The sequence below is a fragment of the Tetrao urogallus genome (genome assembly GCF_951394365.1).
Source record: "Tetrao urogallus genome assembly, chromosome: 1".
In the NCBI taxonomy this organism is placed as follows: domain Eukaryota; kingdom Metazoa; phylum Chordata; class Aves; order Galliformes; family Phasianidae; genus Tetrao; species Tetrao urogallus.
In genome coordinates this window covers 157,932,647-157,952,626 of record NC_136813.1, presented here as the reverse complement: position 1 = coordinate 157,952,626, position 19,980 = coordinate 157,932,647, and the positions used below count along the sequence as shown (strand labels likewise).

General features: G+C 37.2%; 1 protein-coding gene across 1 annotated transcript in view; it reads left to right on the top strand.

Annotated features, from left to right (window-relative positions):
- The window catches only part of LGR5 (leucine rich repeat containing G protein-coupled receptor 5), a gene marked incomplete at both ends in the record, with an annotated part of 84,687 nt that overhangs the window by 33,480 nt on the left and 31,227 nt on the right, over positions 1–19,980 (top strand). Inside the window, 2 exons of the mRNA XM_079538246.1 lie at positions 14,624–14,695; positions 16,301–16,372. Of these exons, the coding sequence (XP_079394372.1) occupies positions 14,624–14,695; positions 16,301–16,372 (144 nt within the window). The remainder of the gene's footprint in view (positions 1–14,623; positions 14,696–16,300; positions 16,373–19,980) is intronic.

The following is a 19,980-nucleotide window of genomic DNA, read 5'->3' as shown; positions in this document are numbered from 1 at the left end:
TGCTTTTTGGAAATAGTTAAGCAGCAGGATATTAAAAGTTTGAATACTGGCTCATGTTTATTAAAATAGCAAGTAAAGCTATAATCAAAACCAAATCTTGCTGCTTCGTTCTGCCTGTGTCAAGGACAATTGAGTCCACATTTCCTAGTATCGGGGCTTCTTGTCCCAATCACTTTTAATTACTGTTTCCTTACTCTGAAGTTTAGCATCCCTGAAGGCTGACTGTAAAATGCAGAATCCTACACAAAGCTTAGTTAGGCTATCTAGTACGTTCACTGAGGGGGAAAAGCACTCTGCAAAAACCAGCTGACCAAACACTACATCAAAAGAGGAATGCTGGTTTGAAGTGATGGTGACTAACCAAAAGTGAAAAGTATTGTGCATTCTTGAGACCTGGATTTAGCAGTGACCCTAGCTACAATGACCCAAGCTTAAAAGAAAATTTAAGTTCCTGAGGAGCGACGGAGACTCTGTAAATGATGTACCAGAGCTCTTGTGGGAAACAGCTGGCACCTGCATCTGCATCTGCATGAATACCTCTAAAAGTTGATTAAAAGAATTGTGTAGGCATCAACCCCTCCTATGAATCGTGCTTTATAAGCTTTTAAAACGAAAGCCCTTTTTTTTATAGCGAGTTTAGCTACTAACACACCATAAAACCCACGTAAGATATGCAAAGTCATGATTGTGCCCTTCTTGCAAAGCCACAGTTTATTTTAAGCTGTGAAATGTGCACAGTCTTCTGCAATTTAAATCACCTTTGGGTGTTTATTGCACTGATGACTTCTGGTGTCCTTGCTAACATTCATTAGAATTTTGACATCTTGTATTTGCAATTGGCATCTATGAAGGAAAAAAAAAGAGAAAAAAAAAAAACAAAACATTTTGGTGATGCTGAGTTTGAACAGTGCTTCTTTTCTTCTCTTTCCTTTTCATCTTATATATTTTTGTCTTATTTTTATTACTGGATTTACAAATTTTTAATTCTGTCTTCCTTTGCTTTCTTCCTTGCTTTGGTCTTTATTGCTCCTGGTGCAGGTTTCAACCAAAGCAGGGACATAACAAGGAGAGATGTCCAACACCAAGGATTACAATATTAAGTGCGCATGAAGGGAATAATTCCACAAAGACTTAGTGGATTTTTTAATGTACATGTTTGCTTGGTCGTTCTCAAGGAGAAAAAAACAAAAGTTTGGGCTTTTCGTGGAATGGAGTTTTCATGCATTAAGCCAAGTTGCCTTCCCTCTCAGAATTAAATGACCCAAATAGTGAGACACATCACAGCTTGAGAGGCTGTTCAGCAATCTACTTCATCTCCCTGGTCAAGAAATTTGGAGGTATTTAGAAGTGTTATTCTTGTGCTGAACCCATATGTTCCACCTGAAATATGAAACCACTGTCCTTGTAACCCTTTCTTCCAAATTATGTGATTTCAGTTTCTCATCATCGATGGCAGCAAGAAAGTATTTCATTGCTACATCTTGCTTTCCATGTGCACAGTCAGCTCCCCATTTGTTTCACACCATCCAGTCATTCTGATGTTGCTTTATAACAGCCTTCCAATTTATATTCACTTTCAAGTAAGTATAGACAAATGAACCCTTTGAAGATCTGAGGTAACTGATTACCTCTTCTTAAGGCAAATTCAAACACATTGTGCTGGGAGCGCCTTTGGTGCTCAGAGCCATGTATGATACAATTCAGTCTAGTAATACTTAGAAGTGTAGACAGTGGAAGGGGAACTGTATATTAAGTTCTGAAGCAGGCAGTAACAGCCACTGTAGTTTCTACCCTCCTTTTATACTCATTTCTGAGCATTGATTGCACGTATTAAAATTATTTTACCCGTCCAAGCATTGCTATACTCTATATATTGCTATTTTTAATATATTGCTATTTTTACTCCTGGCTTACCTGGGAATTCTGCGTTTTGTTTATCTGGCTCGGTTAAGGTGGACGGTTGTAAAATGTAACTTGACTAATAATGCAAACATGGTAAAAATAAGGTTTTACAAGATCCTTGTATCAAAGCATTGACCCCATGAGATTAAAATGCATCTTAGAAATGCCTATCCACTCTTTTAAATACAACAACAGCAGGAGCGTAAAAATGCAAATTCTAGGGCTTTTTAACATTGAAAAATGTATTAGTAATCCCTTTATAGTAGGCCTGGTTCAAAAATCTGATAAAGGTTAACGATAGATCGACTGAGATTTAGATTAAATGCTACATGCTTGATGTGTGGTTTGGCAATACTAGCATCTCATTACCCCCAAAGAACTGGTCAGATCTGCTCTGCTAATTCTGACCTCCTAAGCTGACTGATCCACTCCTCAAGATGAGGTTCAACACCTCTGCAAGCAGCATTCTTGAGGTCCTGATGACTGTGCCTGGTATTTATCTTTAACCAAAGCCTTTGATCATTGAAATGCAGCAACATATTGAAACTATGCCACATTTTTTAGATGCATTTTCCTCCAAAAATTTTGGAAAATATTGTGGTACTTTGAAATGTTCTAGCTCCTGAAAAGTTTAGTTTTGAGCAAGGTCTTTTGCTTTCAAAATGATTTTTTTTCCAGGCCTTTGAGACCCATCATTTTTTCTTAAAATACACATGATGGAACTCCCACCAAGAAGGAAATCTATGCTTCAGCTGCTAGATTATCAGCAGGTTGCTCTGCATGGACTTGTACAACACCATTAAGGAGAGTTCTTCATTATAAATTCAAAATAATTGCAGATATTTATCAGTATTACTGAGCCCAAGACTCAATCCTGTGTGGAGTCTTTCTATATTTGTGTCATTCTATGATATATTTAGCACACTTGTATTAATAGAGTAGTGAATTAGAGCAATGCATTAACAAAAAAAGCTTTTTAGAAAGTATATAGAATTACGTAGGTTAGGACTTTTGAAGACAATATCTGAATGTAAGCATATCATTTTGAGATCACTAACACTTCAAAGCAGTGCCTGAAAGTGTTTTATTTTATAAATTGATATACCTGTGAAGAGTGAGGAAGAAAGCCAATAATTATTTAAAATGATATGATTCAGATCTAGCTACAAACATTTCCAGCTAGTTATTTCCACACATATATGGATACATATATGTATGTATACAGATAAATATATGCACACTCACCCATGCGCACACGTACATGAGGCTTTTATTTCAATTTTAAACACAGGAACACTCCATAGAAGAGCAAATCTCCAAGTGATTCTTATAGTACTTTGCTGTTTTTCAGCAACTCAGAACAGACATTTTAGCAAAACTAACAAAAAAAAAAAAAAAAAAAAAAAAAACCCACCAAAAACAGGACTGTTTTATTGCATTTATTTGACCTACAGTTTCACAAAATCAAGTGACAGAGACACCTTCAAAGCTCCATACAGCTACAGGAAAGTTTATTGAAACCAATGTCCACATTTTTTCACATTGCCCACAGTATTATTACATCAGTTATTTAGGCAGAAGTGATTTAATCATGCATTTTAATACTATACTGCAGGCAGGATTACAGATACAGTACAAAAAAGATGTATTACGTGAAAGTCACCATCAGGTGTGTGGAAATCCCTTTGCATTGCAGAAGTGCTAAAAGACCACTGAAAATGAAGATCTAAATAACCAGGCATGACCTATTATCTGTTCTTATTTACTATTTTCTTTTTACTTCCCTTTCTGTTTGCTCTGTTTTCCTACAAAGAGGTTTTTAAAACTGTTGGTGAGAATCAGGTGTTACTGTCCCTGCCAGCTCTGAATGGTGGGACTGAGCTCTTCAGTCATTTATGTCTTTGAAAACTGGGAGCATTGGCTCCTGGGGTTGTGTACCATCCTTCTTTTTGTGCTGGTACAGACACTTTGTGGCCAGCTCTGAAAAATGGTTCTACACTTCTTACTGTTGTATAAGCTAGCAGTAAACATTACAGTGCTGTAGATATAGTCCAAAACATCTCTTAATTTACTTGAACACACTTTGGACAGGATGCTGAAAGTCTTTCCCAGAGATGAATCAGCGTAGTCTTAGAAACCTCCAGAGAAAGAAAAGTAAAAATACCTACAACAGGTGTGCACAGCGAAAGTAAAACTAGGTATTATCTAGTGTCTCAAACTGTCTACACACGTCCTTCTAATGTCAGCTAAACAGCAGTTTTATGTGTTTTGCACAGCAGGTTTTACAGCTGCTGTTCCTGATGGAAATCAGCTTGTGCTATCTCCATCAGCGAGCATTTCAAGGACTTTCCCTGTTAAATGACTTCCCATCCCGTGTGTAATTCCAGTGCTGTGCCGGCTGACACATGACCTGGATATCCAGTCTCTTCACATGAATTGTGAAGCCAGTGTCTTCACTTCATACGTGCACACATGCAGAGGCAATCTGTTTGGGATATGCCCTGTGCTCAGTACACAGTGTTTATCAGTGGCACATGGCTGTGGCACATCATAAATCCCATCACTGTGGGACAGACTTTGCTGATAACTCAGAGCTGTGGCTCCATGGCTTTGCAGGGAGGCACGGAAGTCCTGACAGGGGGAAGTGCACCGGTCATTGACTGTGCAACAGTAAAAACAGTGAGAAGATATTGATCAAGTTAATCAATTGGAAGCAATTGTAATCATTTTCACCCCTAGCTTTCACACAGTTGCTTTGATTTACTAGAAAAAACATCAGATCCAAATGCAGAAGATTCCTAATGTACAAGATGACAGCCCTGGTGGATCTGAAGCTGTCACTGCCTTTGTCTCTCTGTCCCTTTGATTCCACCAAGCTAAAGGACAACAAAGAACTTCCCTGTGTGGCTGGGTCATCGTGGCACCCTCCAGACTGCCCCTCTTGCTCTGTTATCAATGATGACAAAATGAGGAACAAAAAGAAGAGAAACTATAGGGCAAATGCCTTACTAAATTAGAGCAGCTTGCATTGCTTGTAGAATGGATTGTGCTGACAGACAGTTATTCTTGAAATGTTAACACAAATTTCAGGGAGCAGCCTTGACACTGCTGTGCATCTGTGGTGTGAAGGGGCAGTAGGGAAGAAGGTGAGGGGATCAAGATAAAGAGAAATGAAAATAGGAAGACTTGTGCAAGTAAGAACAATGAAGGTTCTATGCTGATATCCAAGAAACTATCAGTGTATCAGTGATGCTGCATTGCTCTTACTGAACGCCAGATAAAGAGAATTTTCAGCTTGTAACTTGCACGTACTGCTTGGAACCTGTAATTTATTACCAGCAGTATTCAGTAGGAACTGGTTTATGCTATCAAATAGTCACAGGAAGAGCTTTTCGTGTTTTGCGATCAATACAGATAGTAAAATTATACTTAATTAACTTAGATGAAGCTATACTTTATTAAATATGTTATATTTCTACAGATCCTGAGGCAGGGTTTTAATTTAAGTCTTACACATTCTGCATGTACTGCAGTAGCATGTATGCAGAAATTACTTTTTGTCAGTGGAAGTTCAGCCTGTTTGTTCGCTGCTTCATTTCAGTGCAGTGCACAGTTCTGATACGCACTTCCATTTTTCACTTGCTTTAGGACTATAGGCACTGAATTCAGCCCGCATTACATTTATGTCTCTTTAAGCACAGTTCTTAAGTTTGGGTTTGTTTGTTTGTTTGTTAGTTTGAATTTCCAAACAGGAGTAAGTAATTTATCCTCTAGTTCTTTAGCATTGCTTCATTGTACTTCTCGGAGAAAAGCTGTAACATCAACAGTTGGAACTGCACGATTTGTGTCCTTTGCCAATGGCACAGGAAGGACAAAACAGTGAGGGCAGTTTGTTACTGATTGTTTGATTGTGGTGCTTCATTTCACAGTATGTATCAACCAATTCCTGTTATCAGTGATGATAATTTATCCCAGTATCAGTATCAGAAGTGTAAGCAGCGCTTTGAAAGCCAAAACTAGGAAATGTAATGTATACAACTTACCATTTGTTGTTTCATCTTGCTGAAACACTGAAACACAGAGGAGGGAAATTTAACAAATTTAAGATTAGTCTGAGACCCGTGATTTGGTGACAGGATTCTTCAAACGTGGAAGTGAAATTCTTTCTCTTACTGCAAGTAACTTTGGAATCTGATCCTGTAAATCGACATAGGATTTCCTGGCTAATATTGGCATGCAGCCTAGGAGTTCACTGTGCTGTAAGTCAGAGGGCAGGTACTTGTCCATGTGGTAAAAGGACATCACTGGAGCCCTCTAGTAGGGCACTGGCCTCTGCCATACTGAGAGCAAGGCAGCTTGTTCCCAGCACTGGCCATGGGCAGCTGCATGAATGGAGCAGTCAGTTGTCCTTAGAAAACATAGGGTCACCATACTGAATTGTGCAAGGTGCAGATAGAATCCTCCCCTTTTATAAGTGGAAAGAGAAATAGTAAATTTTAGACCACATCCTTAACTGACAACAATCTAAGATCTCTTTTATGAAAGCCAGCTCAAGATCAAATACACACTGATTTCATTCCAACTGCTTGAGGTCAGTTGGAGTTATTCCAGTTTACACCCTCTGAGAATTTGGCACACGCATTTTAAAAGGCAATTAGGCCCTGAAGCAGGAGCAGACTGTGTTATATTTGAATTTCCAAGTAGCAATAAATGTAATATACAGCACAGTTATGATTTGCACACTCCCCTCCTGCTTTCTTAAGGAGAGCATCTTTATATTTTCTTCTTTGATCTCTCTGATCATCACATTTTTTTAATATATCATTTGACCTACTTTTTATATTACTGTGATTACAGTTTTAATTAACATGACAGATTGAAATATAAAAAGATAATTAAAATACACAATAACATTTAAATTCTTAGTCTAACAAAGTAGTTCCACAAAAACATTTTGAAAAATATATGCTGATATCATCCATTAATTAATTAATAATTAACACAGTAATTACCCACCAATGAATTCATAAATTTCTGTAGCATTGACCCAAGAATAATCATTAAAAAATATCAACCTCATATCTAAAATTTTAATTGACTTTGCGTAAGTTCTTGATTAATATCCATATTGTCAGAACTAGTTTAATCTAATAAGCAAGAACATATTGTTTTATCTACGTATAGGTGCGTATATAAACTGAGGAAAGCTCTTATCATAGAAATACATATTGACTGTACATTTATATAAACTAAAGGTGTATACACTGAATGTGTTTTGTACATGTCTGTCTTTGGTCAGTTTGATAGGAAACAAAATTGAAGCAAGCAATTTAAGGTGAGCAATTCTTCCTTGAACAGGAGCTATATTTTTTAAATTCAGAGCAAGCTTTTTTAGAAAAAAAAAAAATGGAAATATATATTTATATACACACATAATATATCTTCTACATTGTTTCTCCAAAAAATACGCCTAGAAGTGAATTGCTGTCAGATGTGATACTGAGACATGATGCAGTTATGAATCCAATTTCTGCTTATGTCAGTGCAACCTTTTTCACAGACATCAGTGGGACTGAAATTTCATCACTTATCCTTATCAATGACTGAGAAAAATTATTTTTCAGGCAATTAGGGGAGAGGAGGATCAGGTTTTTAGAAAGAAATTTTAAATTGCAAAAGCAAATTTATCTGTATATATCTGTAGGTATAAAAGAGCCAGACCACAATTTCATAAATGTTAATGTGATGTGGCATCAAATTTGGCAAGGTTGGTACCATGGAGCAGCAGAACTGGCCCAACTGTGGGGATTTTTCACCCTCTCAGGTTTTCTACACTTCTAATTTTTATTTGCAAAAACAAAGATTTCTGTCACCGGTTTCTAGGTTTGTCTGTATAATTCATTTTCAATTTTCTGTCTGGAGATCTTGTTAACTGCAGAATGTAATGTAGCAAATAAGGAAATTAAACCTGTTTTCAAGGAAGGCAGGCAAGCATAAAATTCATTGAGTTGTAACACTATTGATTGTGAACTACCTATCTTTAAATGTACATTTATATATATGTATATGTAGATATGACCAAATTCATATTGGCATTCTCTAAGTATAATAACGCAGTCCTTGTTCTCATTTCTCAAATACAATCAGCAAAATAATGATCAGAAGTAAAATGCAGAGTCAAAGGAAGATAAATGCGCGATGGCAGGAAATTATTCCTGTAGATATACCTCAATATATTTTCATAGTTGACAGATGATGATTTTGAGTTGCACTCAGATATTGAATATTGCAATACATGTAAGCAAATAGCTTGTGGAATGATTAAATACAATGCAACACAAGTGATTAGGGGATTTTTAATATCTGTGATATATACCTCAGTCTGTACAAAAGGACATACATTCTCCTTTAATATACTGTTCAACATGTCCTTTATATATTGTCCAATATATTTACCATACGTTTGAGTGTAATGGAGTTCTACGTAGCAGTGCTTATTCAGTGTAAGAATTAGAACAGATCTCTGATTTCTTAATAGAAGAGATTTACTCTTGTACTGCTTATTCCTGGTATATGTTGAGCCATACCAAGATCCATAACAACATTTACTCTTCTGCATTTCTGCACCTTGCAAGACTTGAACAGTAATTTGTTCAGGAAAAATCTGTCGTGTTAATCCTCTTAGAATACAGCATGAGTGTTAATTAATATAAATCTATGCTGCTTCCCAATGAGACTACTATCTTCCTTTCATCTCTTTCCTACAGTCTTGATAGTACGAGATTTTGAAATGCACTTTACAGGTGCTTGTTCAGCATTTGTTGAACTAGATCTTACCTTGGACAAAGACAAAAAGCAGCCCTTGCCCCTGTTGTACTGTCACTACTTGCTGCAGACTGTGAGAAGTATCTTGGTTAGGTTTGCAACAATTTCTAATGGCTACTGAAAAGATGCTTTCTTTATTATGTGCCACAGTTCAATTACTACAGAGATTTTTTGGTGTTTTGAATTCACCTCCCTTTCCAGTAGGTAATGAGGAGAGGCTTGGTGCCAGGCAAGGTATCTTTCAATGCTGAAAACATACAAGCACAAAGTAATTTTGAGTCAGTGAAAAAAAATCTTGTTCTAGAAATGTAATGGAAATACTTAACTGTGTTCAGTCACAACATCATACTTATCTGCTTCTTTCTGAGGAATGAATCTGTTCTTTTTAGACATGAGCAATAGTAGAAGGAAAACAAAAATTTTCTGATCTTTTTTAGAACTTTCTATGGATGTTTTATCAGTTGTGCTGTCTTAGGATTGTTCTCCTTAGCTGGGGATGACCATTTCTCAGAACTGTGTCACTGCAAGAGATGTCAGAATATACAAAAGAGATACACAGATGAACAAAACTCACAGGAGACACCATATATGCCTTTTCTTAGATCTGAGCAAGGCCAGGAACCTGACCTGAAGCACTGTAGCAATTCCAACACCAAGTAGAGTTTGCCAGCTGGGCTGAACTGTGTTGAAACATACTTCATAAATTGCTGCCATTTGAAAAGATAGAAGCAGTGTGCTTTTCTGTCAGCTCATTTATTTTGCATCTTTTAGAAAGAGATATGCAGTAGTATAGAAATTCAGCCTTTGCCACTGCCGAAAGTAGCCCAGTATCTTGTCTTCAAGAGTCTCAAATAGAGGCACCAAGGGAAGAATACAGTGACACATCCCCATACGTTTTCCAGCTGCCATTAATTTCTGTCTTAATTAGTAAAAGAAATGAAACAGCGTAAGTTAAATCCAGTTATAAAATAGTATAGCTATTTTAGGTACATGCCATCTAAAATCAGCAATACTGACTTTTTTTATTATCTTTTCGTTAGAGATATGATAACTTTGAGCCTGAATTAGTTTAATGTGATATTTCTAAAATAATAACTCTCAGAAATGCTGGAAAAGAATTTACTTTTAAAAACTGAAATTTAGAGTTCTTCTAATAGTAGAAGCCATTTGGTTATGTGTTACGAAAAAGCTAGTTTATTCCTCCTCTCAGAAATCATTAACTAAATGCTAAACTGCAGAAACAGATAGGATGTCCATCCTCATCTATTCAGGGAAAGCGATATTTACCTATCCAGACTGAAATCACTACCCAGAGTCCATCCAAAGTTCAGTAAAAGTACTGGGCAGCTTCCCTGAAATAGCTTAGGGTAATGGAAAACAAAATCCCTGATATGGAGATGAGTAAACCCTGACAGATGCTTGATAGATACCTGTAGAATCAACAAGGGGATTTGTTTTCCCCTATGCCAAGACTGAGAATAGAAACACAGCAATAGCAAGAAAAAAATCCAGAAGGAAGGCATTAAAATGGTTGGGAACAAATAAGCCAAATTCAATGAGCTTTGCAGTATGTCTTAAATAACTGGTGTGCTAACTTCCATCCAAGAATATTGAAAGAATTAAACAATGAGCCCAATGAATCATTACTGCTGATTTTTTCCAAATCCCACAATGCTGGGGAATTCCAAAGGGCTGGGAAGATGCTGCTATTGTGCCAGTGTTCAGAAGTGGTCTTATGAGCATCCTGGGAATGGATAGGTGGTTTGCCTGACTTGGATCCAATGGAAAATCATGAAAAGGATTGTCATGAGAAAGAATTTACTTTGGTAACTGGAGGTCAGACATCATCATTATATAGAAAATGAATGTTGCCAGAAGTCTACCTTTTTTGATGTTGTCAGTTTGCTTGGTAAGAGAGCCGCACAGACATACATCTATTTTGGCATATGTGATACATTTAATTTAGTCCTCCACTGAAATGTGGTGTGCTATACGTGATAAACATGATCCTCTGCTACATAAGCAGAGGAGTGTCATATAAAAGGACAGTAATCACTGTCTACAAAATCAGTCAGAGTTCTTTCCAAACTGAAAAATAATCAAAGCAGTGCTAAAAGAACGACCCGGGGCTTGAAAAACTCATAAGGCACAAACACAGAAGCTCTGCTTACAAAATAGAAGATTAACATGTGGTTTTCTCTATCTAAAGTGGACTTCTAATAAATGAAAAGACATTTAATTGACAAGATATTTTATAATTGAGAAAGTTGTGATTTAACGGGAAAAGAAACAGAATCCAAAATGAGATTTGGAATCTGAAAAAAGGAAAGAAAAAAAAAGAAAAAAAAAAGAAAAAGGTGGGAGGAATTACATCTCACTTTAACCGTGCAGATAGCTATCATTCTATCATTCAAATAGCTCAGGAACAGCATCCTTTGCTTGCAGCTGTTTGTCAACTTCAGACATTCCTCTGAATGGTGAAGCTGGGGCCATGCAGATGAGTAATGCTCTAATGGTGGTTGTGGGTGGCTGGATAATTCAAATGGGCATTATAATAAAAATGGCAGCAATTTAGGATATTTTCTCTGAGAGACAGATTTTTGTTCACAACAACTGACAACAGAAGGAAACAGGGAAAAAAAGATACATGGAAAAGTAAATATAACTTTCTGCAGTACAGTCTCATTAAAACTGTGCTGAATGCCCATGAGCCGTGTATATGAATACCTCTGTGCATAGGTATTTCTTTCTGACTATTACAGGTTCCATAAAACCATTTTAAAAATTATGACTGTCCATTTTCCAAAAAAAAAATGGCCAAGCTTTAAGGCTTACCACAGAAAGACTTCTTGTTAATCTAGAAATAGTCAGTATTACACATCGAAACAAAAAAAGCTGGTTAGTGTCCCAATTACATTACCACAGTGCTGCATTTAAAGCAGGGAGGAGTATGCTTACCATACCAGAGTGCTTAAAGAGCTCTAATTTTCTTAGCTAACCTTTTAAACAAAGAATATTTCAGATCTAAGAAGCAGTATGAACATGTAGTGTGTCTGGTAGTTTGCTTTGCAACAGCTGTGAAATTTATTGCAACACAGCCACTCTTTAAGACAGGATGGTGCCCTGACAGTGCCAGCTTGAGACTTTAGAGATATGAGTTCAGTTATCTGTGTTTTACTGAACTCTCCATGATACTCAGTGAGACACCTTTAGTAAGTGGGAACCTAGCACAGAATGGCCAGGGTTAGAAGGGACCTCAAGGATCATGAATCTCCAACCCCACTGCCACATGCAGGGCCACCAACGTCCCCATTTAATACTAGTCCAGGCTGCCCAGGGCCCCATCCAACCTTGAACACCTCCAGGGACGGGGCATCCACAACCTCTGTGGGCAGCCTGTGCCAGCACCTCACCATTCTCTCTGTAAAGAACTTCCCCCTGACATCCAACCTAAATTTTTCTTCCCTTCCTTCCCACCTGTGCCTAGTCTTTTTTTCAGTAAAATTTTGTAGCCTCTTCTGGTTCATGTCTAAGACTAGAGCTCAGTCATATCAGTAAAATAACGGTACAAAAGGCTGAGGGGGTTAAACATTTTGTAGTCTTTCCAAAACTCTATATAGTAAACTGAAGTCAGCATTAGAGAGATCTCTAACTTTTGCTGGCCTATAATCCACAAACAGCATTTGCTTTCAGAGAACCAGTGCCTACTCTAGTACATACCTGATTTATCCAGTATTTACAAGTGTGTGCCAGGTTCTGCTCACTGATCTGTCTGCTGGTGTGCAGGTGCACATACCCAGGTCTCAGATACCTGAACCTCAGACCCTGGTGCACCTCATGTGAGCAGTGAGCTCAGTGGCTCTATCTTAGTGAGCCCTGCTGAAGAGAACTTTTCCTCTCTCTGAACAAGGTCACACCAGTCAGCAATTGTGTGCACAGGGAAGATGCTTTCCCCAAATTTATAATGCATAAAAAGTCATTGGTGTTGGCATCTAGAGTCATGTTTTCTTCCACTGTGACCAATATTTTTCTGTGTGGAAGAGAAGTCTAAAGAGCAAGTGTGCCCTAGACTCTGTAATTATCTTGCGGTAAATAAGCTTCAAAGGGAGATTAAGTTTAAGAACAGTCAGTGCTGGGTCTTTGGGATTGCAGTTCCAAGCACCTGGCACTTTCTACGAAAAGGATTAGCAACTCTGGTGCCTACTTCAGTGCTATAGGTTCCCCTCTGGCAGCTCAAGGCATTTGATGGAATTCATCCTCTGGTCTTTCCTAAGGGGTCCAAAAGCCAAATCAAATGTCATCTCTGTCATCACATCAGCTGGCCTGTGCTAACTGCAGTTTTGATGTACAATATCTTAACTGATGAGAAATTTCAAGTAATTCTGCTTGGCTTCACTTGATATGCAAATAGGGTGATCAAATCAGATCAACCCACAGTTGTGGGCATCCAAGAGCAGTAAGCAAGGCTCTACTGACACATAGTAACTTGACTCTCACCCCAACCACTCAGTTTTCCAGTGCTGGAAGAGGTATCATGGCACATTCCTGTTGAAGTGCAATGTCAAGAGGGTAAATGCAAGATGCTCTTCAGTTCCACTACTGAGGAACATACCAATGGCACTTCACATCAAAAATATGAGGGCTGCTCCCAAAGGCAGTGCCTCCTATTTTATTATATTGGCCCACAACATCAGAGGTGCACATTGGTAGTATGGCAGTACTGGTTGAATCTTCCCATCAATATTCCATTACATTTTGTTGCCGTGCAACAGATGGCAGCAGAGCAGCAGTCTGACACAATGGCATCTGATACGAAGTACATATGAAGCAAAGGGGTGTCAGTGAATTCCTCCATGCAAAAAGAATGGTACCCACTGGCATTCATCTGCACTTGCTAAACATTTATGGAGATGAAGCAGCTGTTGTGAGCAGAGTGAGATGGTGGGTGCTGCATTTCAGCAGTGGCAACAGTGATAGTGGGGCACCTCTGCTGGTGCAAATTGTTACAAGCACAGCATGCAGGCTCTTATTCATAAGTAAAAATGCACAGCTAATGCTCGTAACTCTGTGGAAAAATAATGTTTCGTAGCTGAGAATTTGCTATATCAAGTAGTGCCATTGTGCTCTCTGTAGTACTTTCAGTGGAAATAAATAGGAAGCGTTACTTTCAGTGTAACCTATGAAGACTTTCTTCCATAGGAACAAATCCTACATAATACTTTCTTCTATTTTTTAATTTCTTTTTATCAAAGTACCATACATTACAGAGATATTTGTTGTACTTTCCTCAGTCTGTAAAGTATTTTGAGGCATTCTGAGAAGAAGGGTACAACAGAATTAGGAGAAAAAACCTACAAATTATAGCAAATACACTGTCATGCCACCAGCAGAGAAGTTTGGGGTATTGTTATTGTAAAATGAACTTTATTCTTTACTATGTGGATATATTCTGATATTATGTGGAAATGAGTTAATGCAGCTGAGTTAAATGTGCACAGACATCATATATACACAATTCCAAAAGTGTATGCCTGTAAGTCTCCTGATGCTGATTATTGTTAGTGTATCTGTATTTTAGTTACTGAGGTTGTTCTAGTGCTTAAAAGGAGAACTACAAAGAATTAATTGTCCATTTTAAGCCATAATCTTGATTTATAATGAACTTGCATTTTGTCTCTGCAGTCCAGCTGTCAGTAAATCAACTATACAGTTAAGAGCTCCTCTTGATATTTTGCTTTTAAAAGTATATTAATGACAAAACAAGGCTCTTTTACTACTACCTCTGGCATCAGTCTTTCAAACATAGCTGTGTTACACTTTTTAGCAACCAAATTAATTCCACATGAAGGGAAAAAGTATTCACTCCTTTTTTCTTTCCCTTTTTCAAACTTTGCAGACGTCTTGCAGGAAATGGCTTGACATACATTCCTAAGGGAGCATTTGCTGGCCTTTTCAGTCTTAAAGTGCTGTAAGTAAACTGTGTGTTGTTTGATATATTTCTGATTTCCTAAATGCTCCAGGGAACTAATTAACCAGTGAAGTTTTGATCAAGTAAATTACATATTTTGATCAGCTCATTTTGAACAATTCAGTTGAAGTGAGATACATATGAACATCATTAAATCTTTGTTTTTTCATATAGAAAATATCCTAAACACAAAGATTGGAAAGCATTAATCGCATTCTAAAAACAACTTGCTCATCAAGTAGATGTTTCTGTACAATATCAAAGGTAAAAATTGGTTCAGTTCATAGTTTCTTTAGTTGTCTCAAAAGTTCTGTGTTCAGGCCTAAAAAATTTGGACTGTTCATGATCACACAGAAGTCGGGGTATATTGCCTTTTCCTTTTCTTGAGAGATGGGAGAGAAATCATTACTGTAGAACATGCCACAATTTACAATCTAGTTCTTATTTTGTATCTTGTTCTTTGCAATCTAATTAAGAACATGACTAAAATGAAGTAATGAGACGACATATACAGTTACTAAAACTATTAGCAGCCCAAAAGTCACTGTCTATCTGTAAAAGGGGATCTTTTCCTTCAGTTCACAGGAATTCTTTTATGTGCAAGAACGCCAACCTCTTAGGCAGTGTCAAGCCAAGCCAGATGCTGCTATAAAAGCATACTGAGCTTTAGTGCAAAGATATTAGGTGGGAAAGAAGTACAAAGAGCTACCCATTACATCTACTCTTAAGTTGGGCAGCTGAAGCTCTTGTTGGCCCAAAGAGCTTCAGGCCTGCCAAAAAGTACTTCATTTACAATGTCCCACTGAGTATACCTCGTTTTGAAGACATGTACTATTCCAGTGTTACCCAGATAGAATCCTTTTATAAATGGAGAAGTTGGTCTAAATAAGGATGTTAGGCAGTTTGAATGAAAATGTATTCTAAGGTAAGAAAAGTTTCTCCTGGAATTTAAAAGATTTTTCTGTCTTTGCAAGCTAAATCATGCAACAGCCTCAGAAAATAAATTTATCAGGTCATTGCTAACAAACTTCCTTCTGAGAAAACTGATTTAATTGGGAAATTTTCAGCAGTTGTTACTGAGACAAATTTCTACAAACTAAATCATAAACTGCTCGTGCAGTTAAAAATGGTGTTGGCCATAGTAGCTTTTTCTTAAATGAGAATTTCAAGAGTCAGTCTGTCAGAACTTTATCAGAATAAGAAACAGAAGTACTGAAGAAGGAAAAAGAAATCATACATACAGGTGACAATTTCATAATCACTAGAGGCAATTCGGAGCTCAAGCTCTATCAACAGCAAGTAAGGTTTCATCTGTTAGCTTCCTCACCTACTTTGAAATTCCTACTAAAGCTGGTGTGTTGACAGAGCTAACGTACTGCATGTAATCGTTTGCTCTGAAGAGAGAGAATGAGCATTTTGAAAGGAGTGAGGGGAACGGAGCATTTGTGTAGATTGTTTCTGTGCTTGTATTTTTGAAGTAAAACCAGTAGAAAGGAGGTAAGCTTAGAAGAAAATTTGCAGTAGAAAAAAAATACCTTTACCGTGTTGATTCTGTTGTTTTTTTGTTTTGATTTGGTTTGGTTTTTTGTGCTACTCAAAATGTAGAATGCTGCAGAATAACCAACTACGCCAGGTTCCTACTGAAGCACTCCAGAACTTGCGCAGCCTGCAGTCTCTGTAAGTATATTTGGTAAATCAACATGTGAGCTTGTATTAACAATAACATATAGGATTACCTATTAATTACAACATATAGGATTACCTATTAATTACCTGTTATATCGCTCAGTAATGTCTTGAACCTATTTCTTCTTTTAAATCTCTTTGAAATGCTTTTCAAAAGAATTGTACTCTAAGTTAAAAATCAAAATGACTGATTTCATTCCAGTAATTTAGTGACATTAGCAGTTTCCTTGCAGTGTTATAAACTGGTTCACCACCTGAGAAGACTTGCTCTGCAATAGGTTCTGTCTGTCAAGAAGAATATGGTCCCTGGAGCATCAGTCTTTCCCATGATTTCTTGTTAAGGCTCTTTACAAGGGAAAAGAAAGAATCCCAAATAACACCCTTGATTTTTTTATCATTTAATTTTTTCTTTTTAAGCAATATGGAAAATACTATTAGCTCATGAAACAAAGTGTACTGGAGGACCCTTAATTATACTCTATGCTACAGGCAGATCTCCGTATTTATAGTTCTTGACTGGGTCATGCTGACTCAGTCCACAAGCTCCAGTTTTAACAGAACTCCTGCCAGATTTCCTGGACTAGGAGTGAGGATTGGCTGTTCCATGGTATGAATGAAATTATTTTGATGTGCTTCTGCCTCATGATTTAACAGTGGTTGTACCACATCGTGCTAAAAGCTGATCTAGCCCTATTAGACCTTCCGTAGCAGATACTGAAGGAAAACTAAAAGGTCAGGTGAAAAATAAAATAATACTCCCTTGGTAAACTGTCCCAACTGCCAAAGCTTGGTGCTCAAGGACTTGCTGAGCGGCTTCTTTGAACTTGATAGCTCTTAGAGGATTTTCTTCTGTGAGCTTGTACAATTGCTGTTTGAGCTAATGTAACACCCATTATTTTCCATAGCAGCATATCTGCTGATCAGCTAACTCTGTGATGAGGTACCTTTTTTTATTTGCTTGGAATTTACTATCACATTTATAGTATAGATGCTAATAGGTGCAGACGCTAGAAGTTATAAACAGCTGTTCCTTGTTGAGGTATCCTAGATTTTATGTACCTCTGTCCCATCTCCAATGGTTACAACTGTTGAATTCTTTCTCATGTGGAAACTATTCCCTTCATCTGGTCATCCTTGTTATTCTTTACTGAACTTTTTTCCAGCTCTTCTATATTTTGAGATGAGTCAAGGAGGAATCAGACCTGCATAGAATACAGCCTGGATTTGCAGAGGGAAATTATGGAGGTTTTTTTGTTATGTGCTTTCCTGCTAACCTCCAAACTTCACTTTGTTTAATTGTTTTAACTGTTACTGAACACTGAGCATTACTTTTTACACTTAGTGCAACTTCAAGACATGATTTTCTTAGCCTGTTAAGAGTTATTCAGGATTTTGTCTTGACAGGTGGGAATTTCCTTCACCTCATAGGCCTAACTTTACATCTTCCTGTACTGAAATCCATCTGTCATGTTGTTATTCAGTTAATTAATTATCATTAGTTCCTTCTGCTGCACCTGGAGTTCACATTTTGCAATTACAAGGCCACTGTTGCTGTCTCCACATAGGATGCAGAATAAATTAAATCTGTTTCTGAATTATCCAAAAAATGTCATTGTCACTTGATACAAGAAAAAAAGATGGCTAAATTTTCTAATTTAAATTAATTTAAATTATAATTTAAATTCTAAATTTAAAGTATGCGCTAACTTTGAATGAGCAGCATGAAATCTCTAGATGATTGAAAATAGGCATGTTCTTTGGACATAAACAAACATTAGCTGAAATCTACTGATTGGGAAGCATACTGTGCTAAACATGTTCTCTTATTTTTTTGTGTGTAAAGAAGTTCTACCAGAAAGTTCACATCTTTTCCACACATTCAGTTCAGATGAATTCCAAATAACGAACCAATTTCTAGCAAACTTTTGTCGTCGGTGTATAACTTAGCCATACACAGGCACACATTATACTACTTTAGCTCCCAAGTTCTTATGTCTGTCTCAAACAATACTTACCTCCTTAATATACAAAGCATTCGTTAAGGTTTGTAAAGGTGAAAGAGCCTTAAGAATTAATTATCTTATAAATTGTTATTTGGTCTGTACCTTTTTTTCTTTATTGACCAGACAGACTGAAATATCTTAGCCATATACTTTTGAGGTTGCAGTTCTTTCCTTTGATCTTTTTAAAAAGTCATGAGAAAATGCTGGTCTGCTGACTATATTAGATTTCTTTCTGCTAAACAAACAAAAAAAAAATCTTGCTGAGATCACATCATTCTATACACATTCTGGACCAAAACACGATAAGCCAAGCAAACAAAGGTTCCTTTGTTGCTCTGAAAGAGACTGTTGAATTTCCAGTACAGTTTCCAAACAAAATGACAGTCTCGCTCATTCTTTTCTGCAGATATTCTTTTCCATAGGTGAAGAAGCTGAAGAAGTGAACCAAACGTAGCTGCAGTGTGTAGTCTGCATTAAGAGCTGATATTTCGTGACAAAATTGAGACAGACTAAGAATAGGGGTGATCAGCATAAACTTTTAGTCAGCTGCGTAGCAGTCCTAAGATGGAATGATACAGGTTTGTTCAGAAAAGCTACTATCAGCTGAAAGATGATCGCTGGCAAAAGAGACCTCTTTGAGGGAAAGAAAACTATTATTCTTTTGTTTGCTTTAACTGGGTTGTGCTTGTCAGATAAAGGTGTGCATAGATTCAATTTCTTGTTTCTTACAGTCTAGGGATTTTCTGCTCACAAGGTGGTTCTTGCATTGGTTTCTGATTTACAATAGGAAGTATTTCTTGAAACCTTTGAAATAGCAGCAGTCTTTTCAGGAGTGTAATTAAGAGGTTAAAAGCCTGCACAAAGGCAAGTTCTATAAGATAACAACTTCTTGTGTTTATTATGTTTAACGAAACAGGTGGCATGGTTTTTGAAAGCCTCATTAACTCTTCTCTTTAGGTTAGCAAAGCTGCAAAAACCTGAAAACTGATGACAGGGCTTAGAGCTGCCTTTTGTATTTTCACTCAAGAAGGGCAGTCACGTAGAGAGGCAATCCGTACTAACCACCTTGATACCTTAATGAATGTGAAGAGGATTACATTAAAATCATTTTTATATAAAAATGTTTGTGATTTTGTGTGTACGCACATTAGCTGTATACAAGGGCTGTTCTGAAAGTAATGCCTCCCATTTTATTTTGCTGGCCCACAGCTGTGTTTATCTCCATGTTCAGCATTTTATGTGGGCTATAATTTCCTTTTGAAATTTGTCATGAATACAGATTATCTGGTTTACTAACCCTAACAATTCAAATGATGTTTGCTTCTGTAAAGCCAAGAAGAGGAAAGTAAGTTCTCAAATTCCATGACTGAAAACAGCCAACACACAATGACTGGTGTCACAACTTAGATCTTGGCAGCGGGGTTTGAAGTGTCACTTGAATGCTGTCTCCCTTATTATTCACTTTTCTGTAGAACTGACTGTAAGCAGATGGTCTCTGGATTTTATGTTTCCCAAAGCTCCAATATCTCCACTCTGCTTTTAAATCAAGAAGGCTTTTAATGATCTTGAATATATCTGTTTGATCCAAAAGCCTTT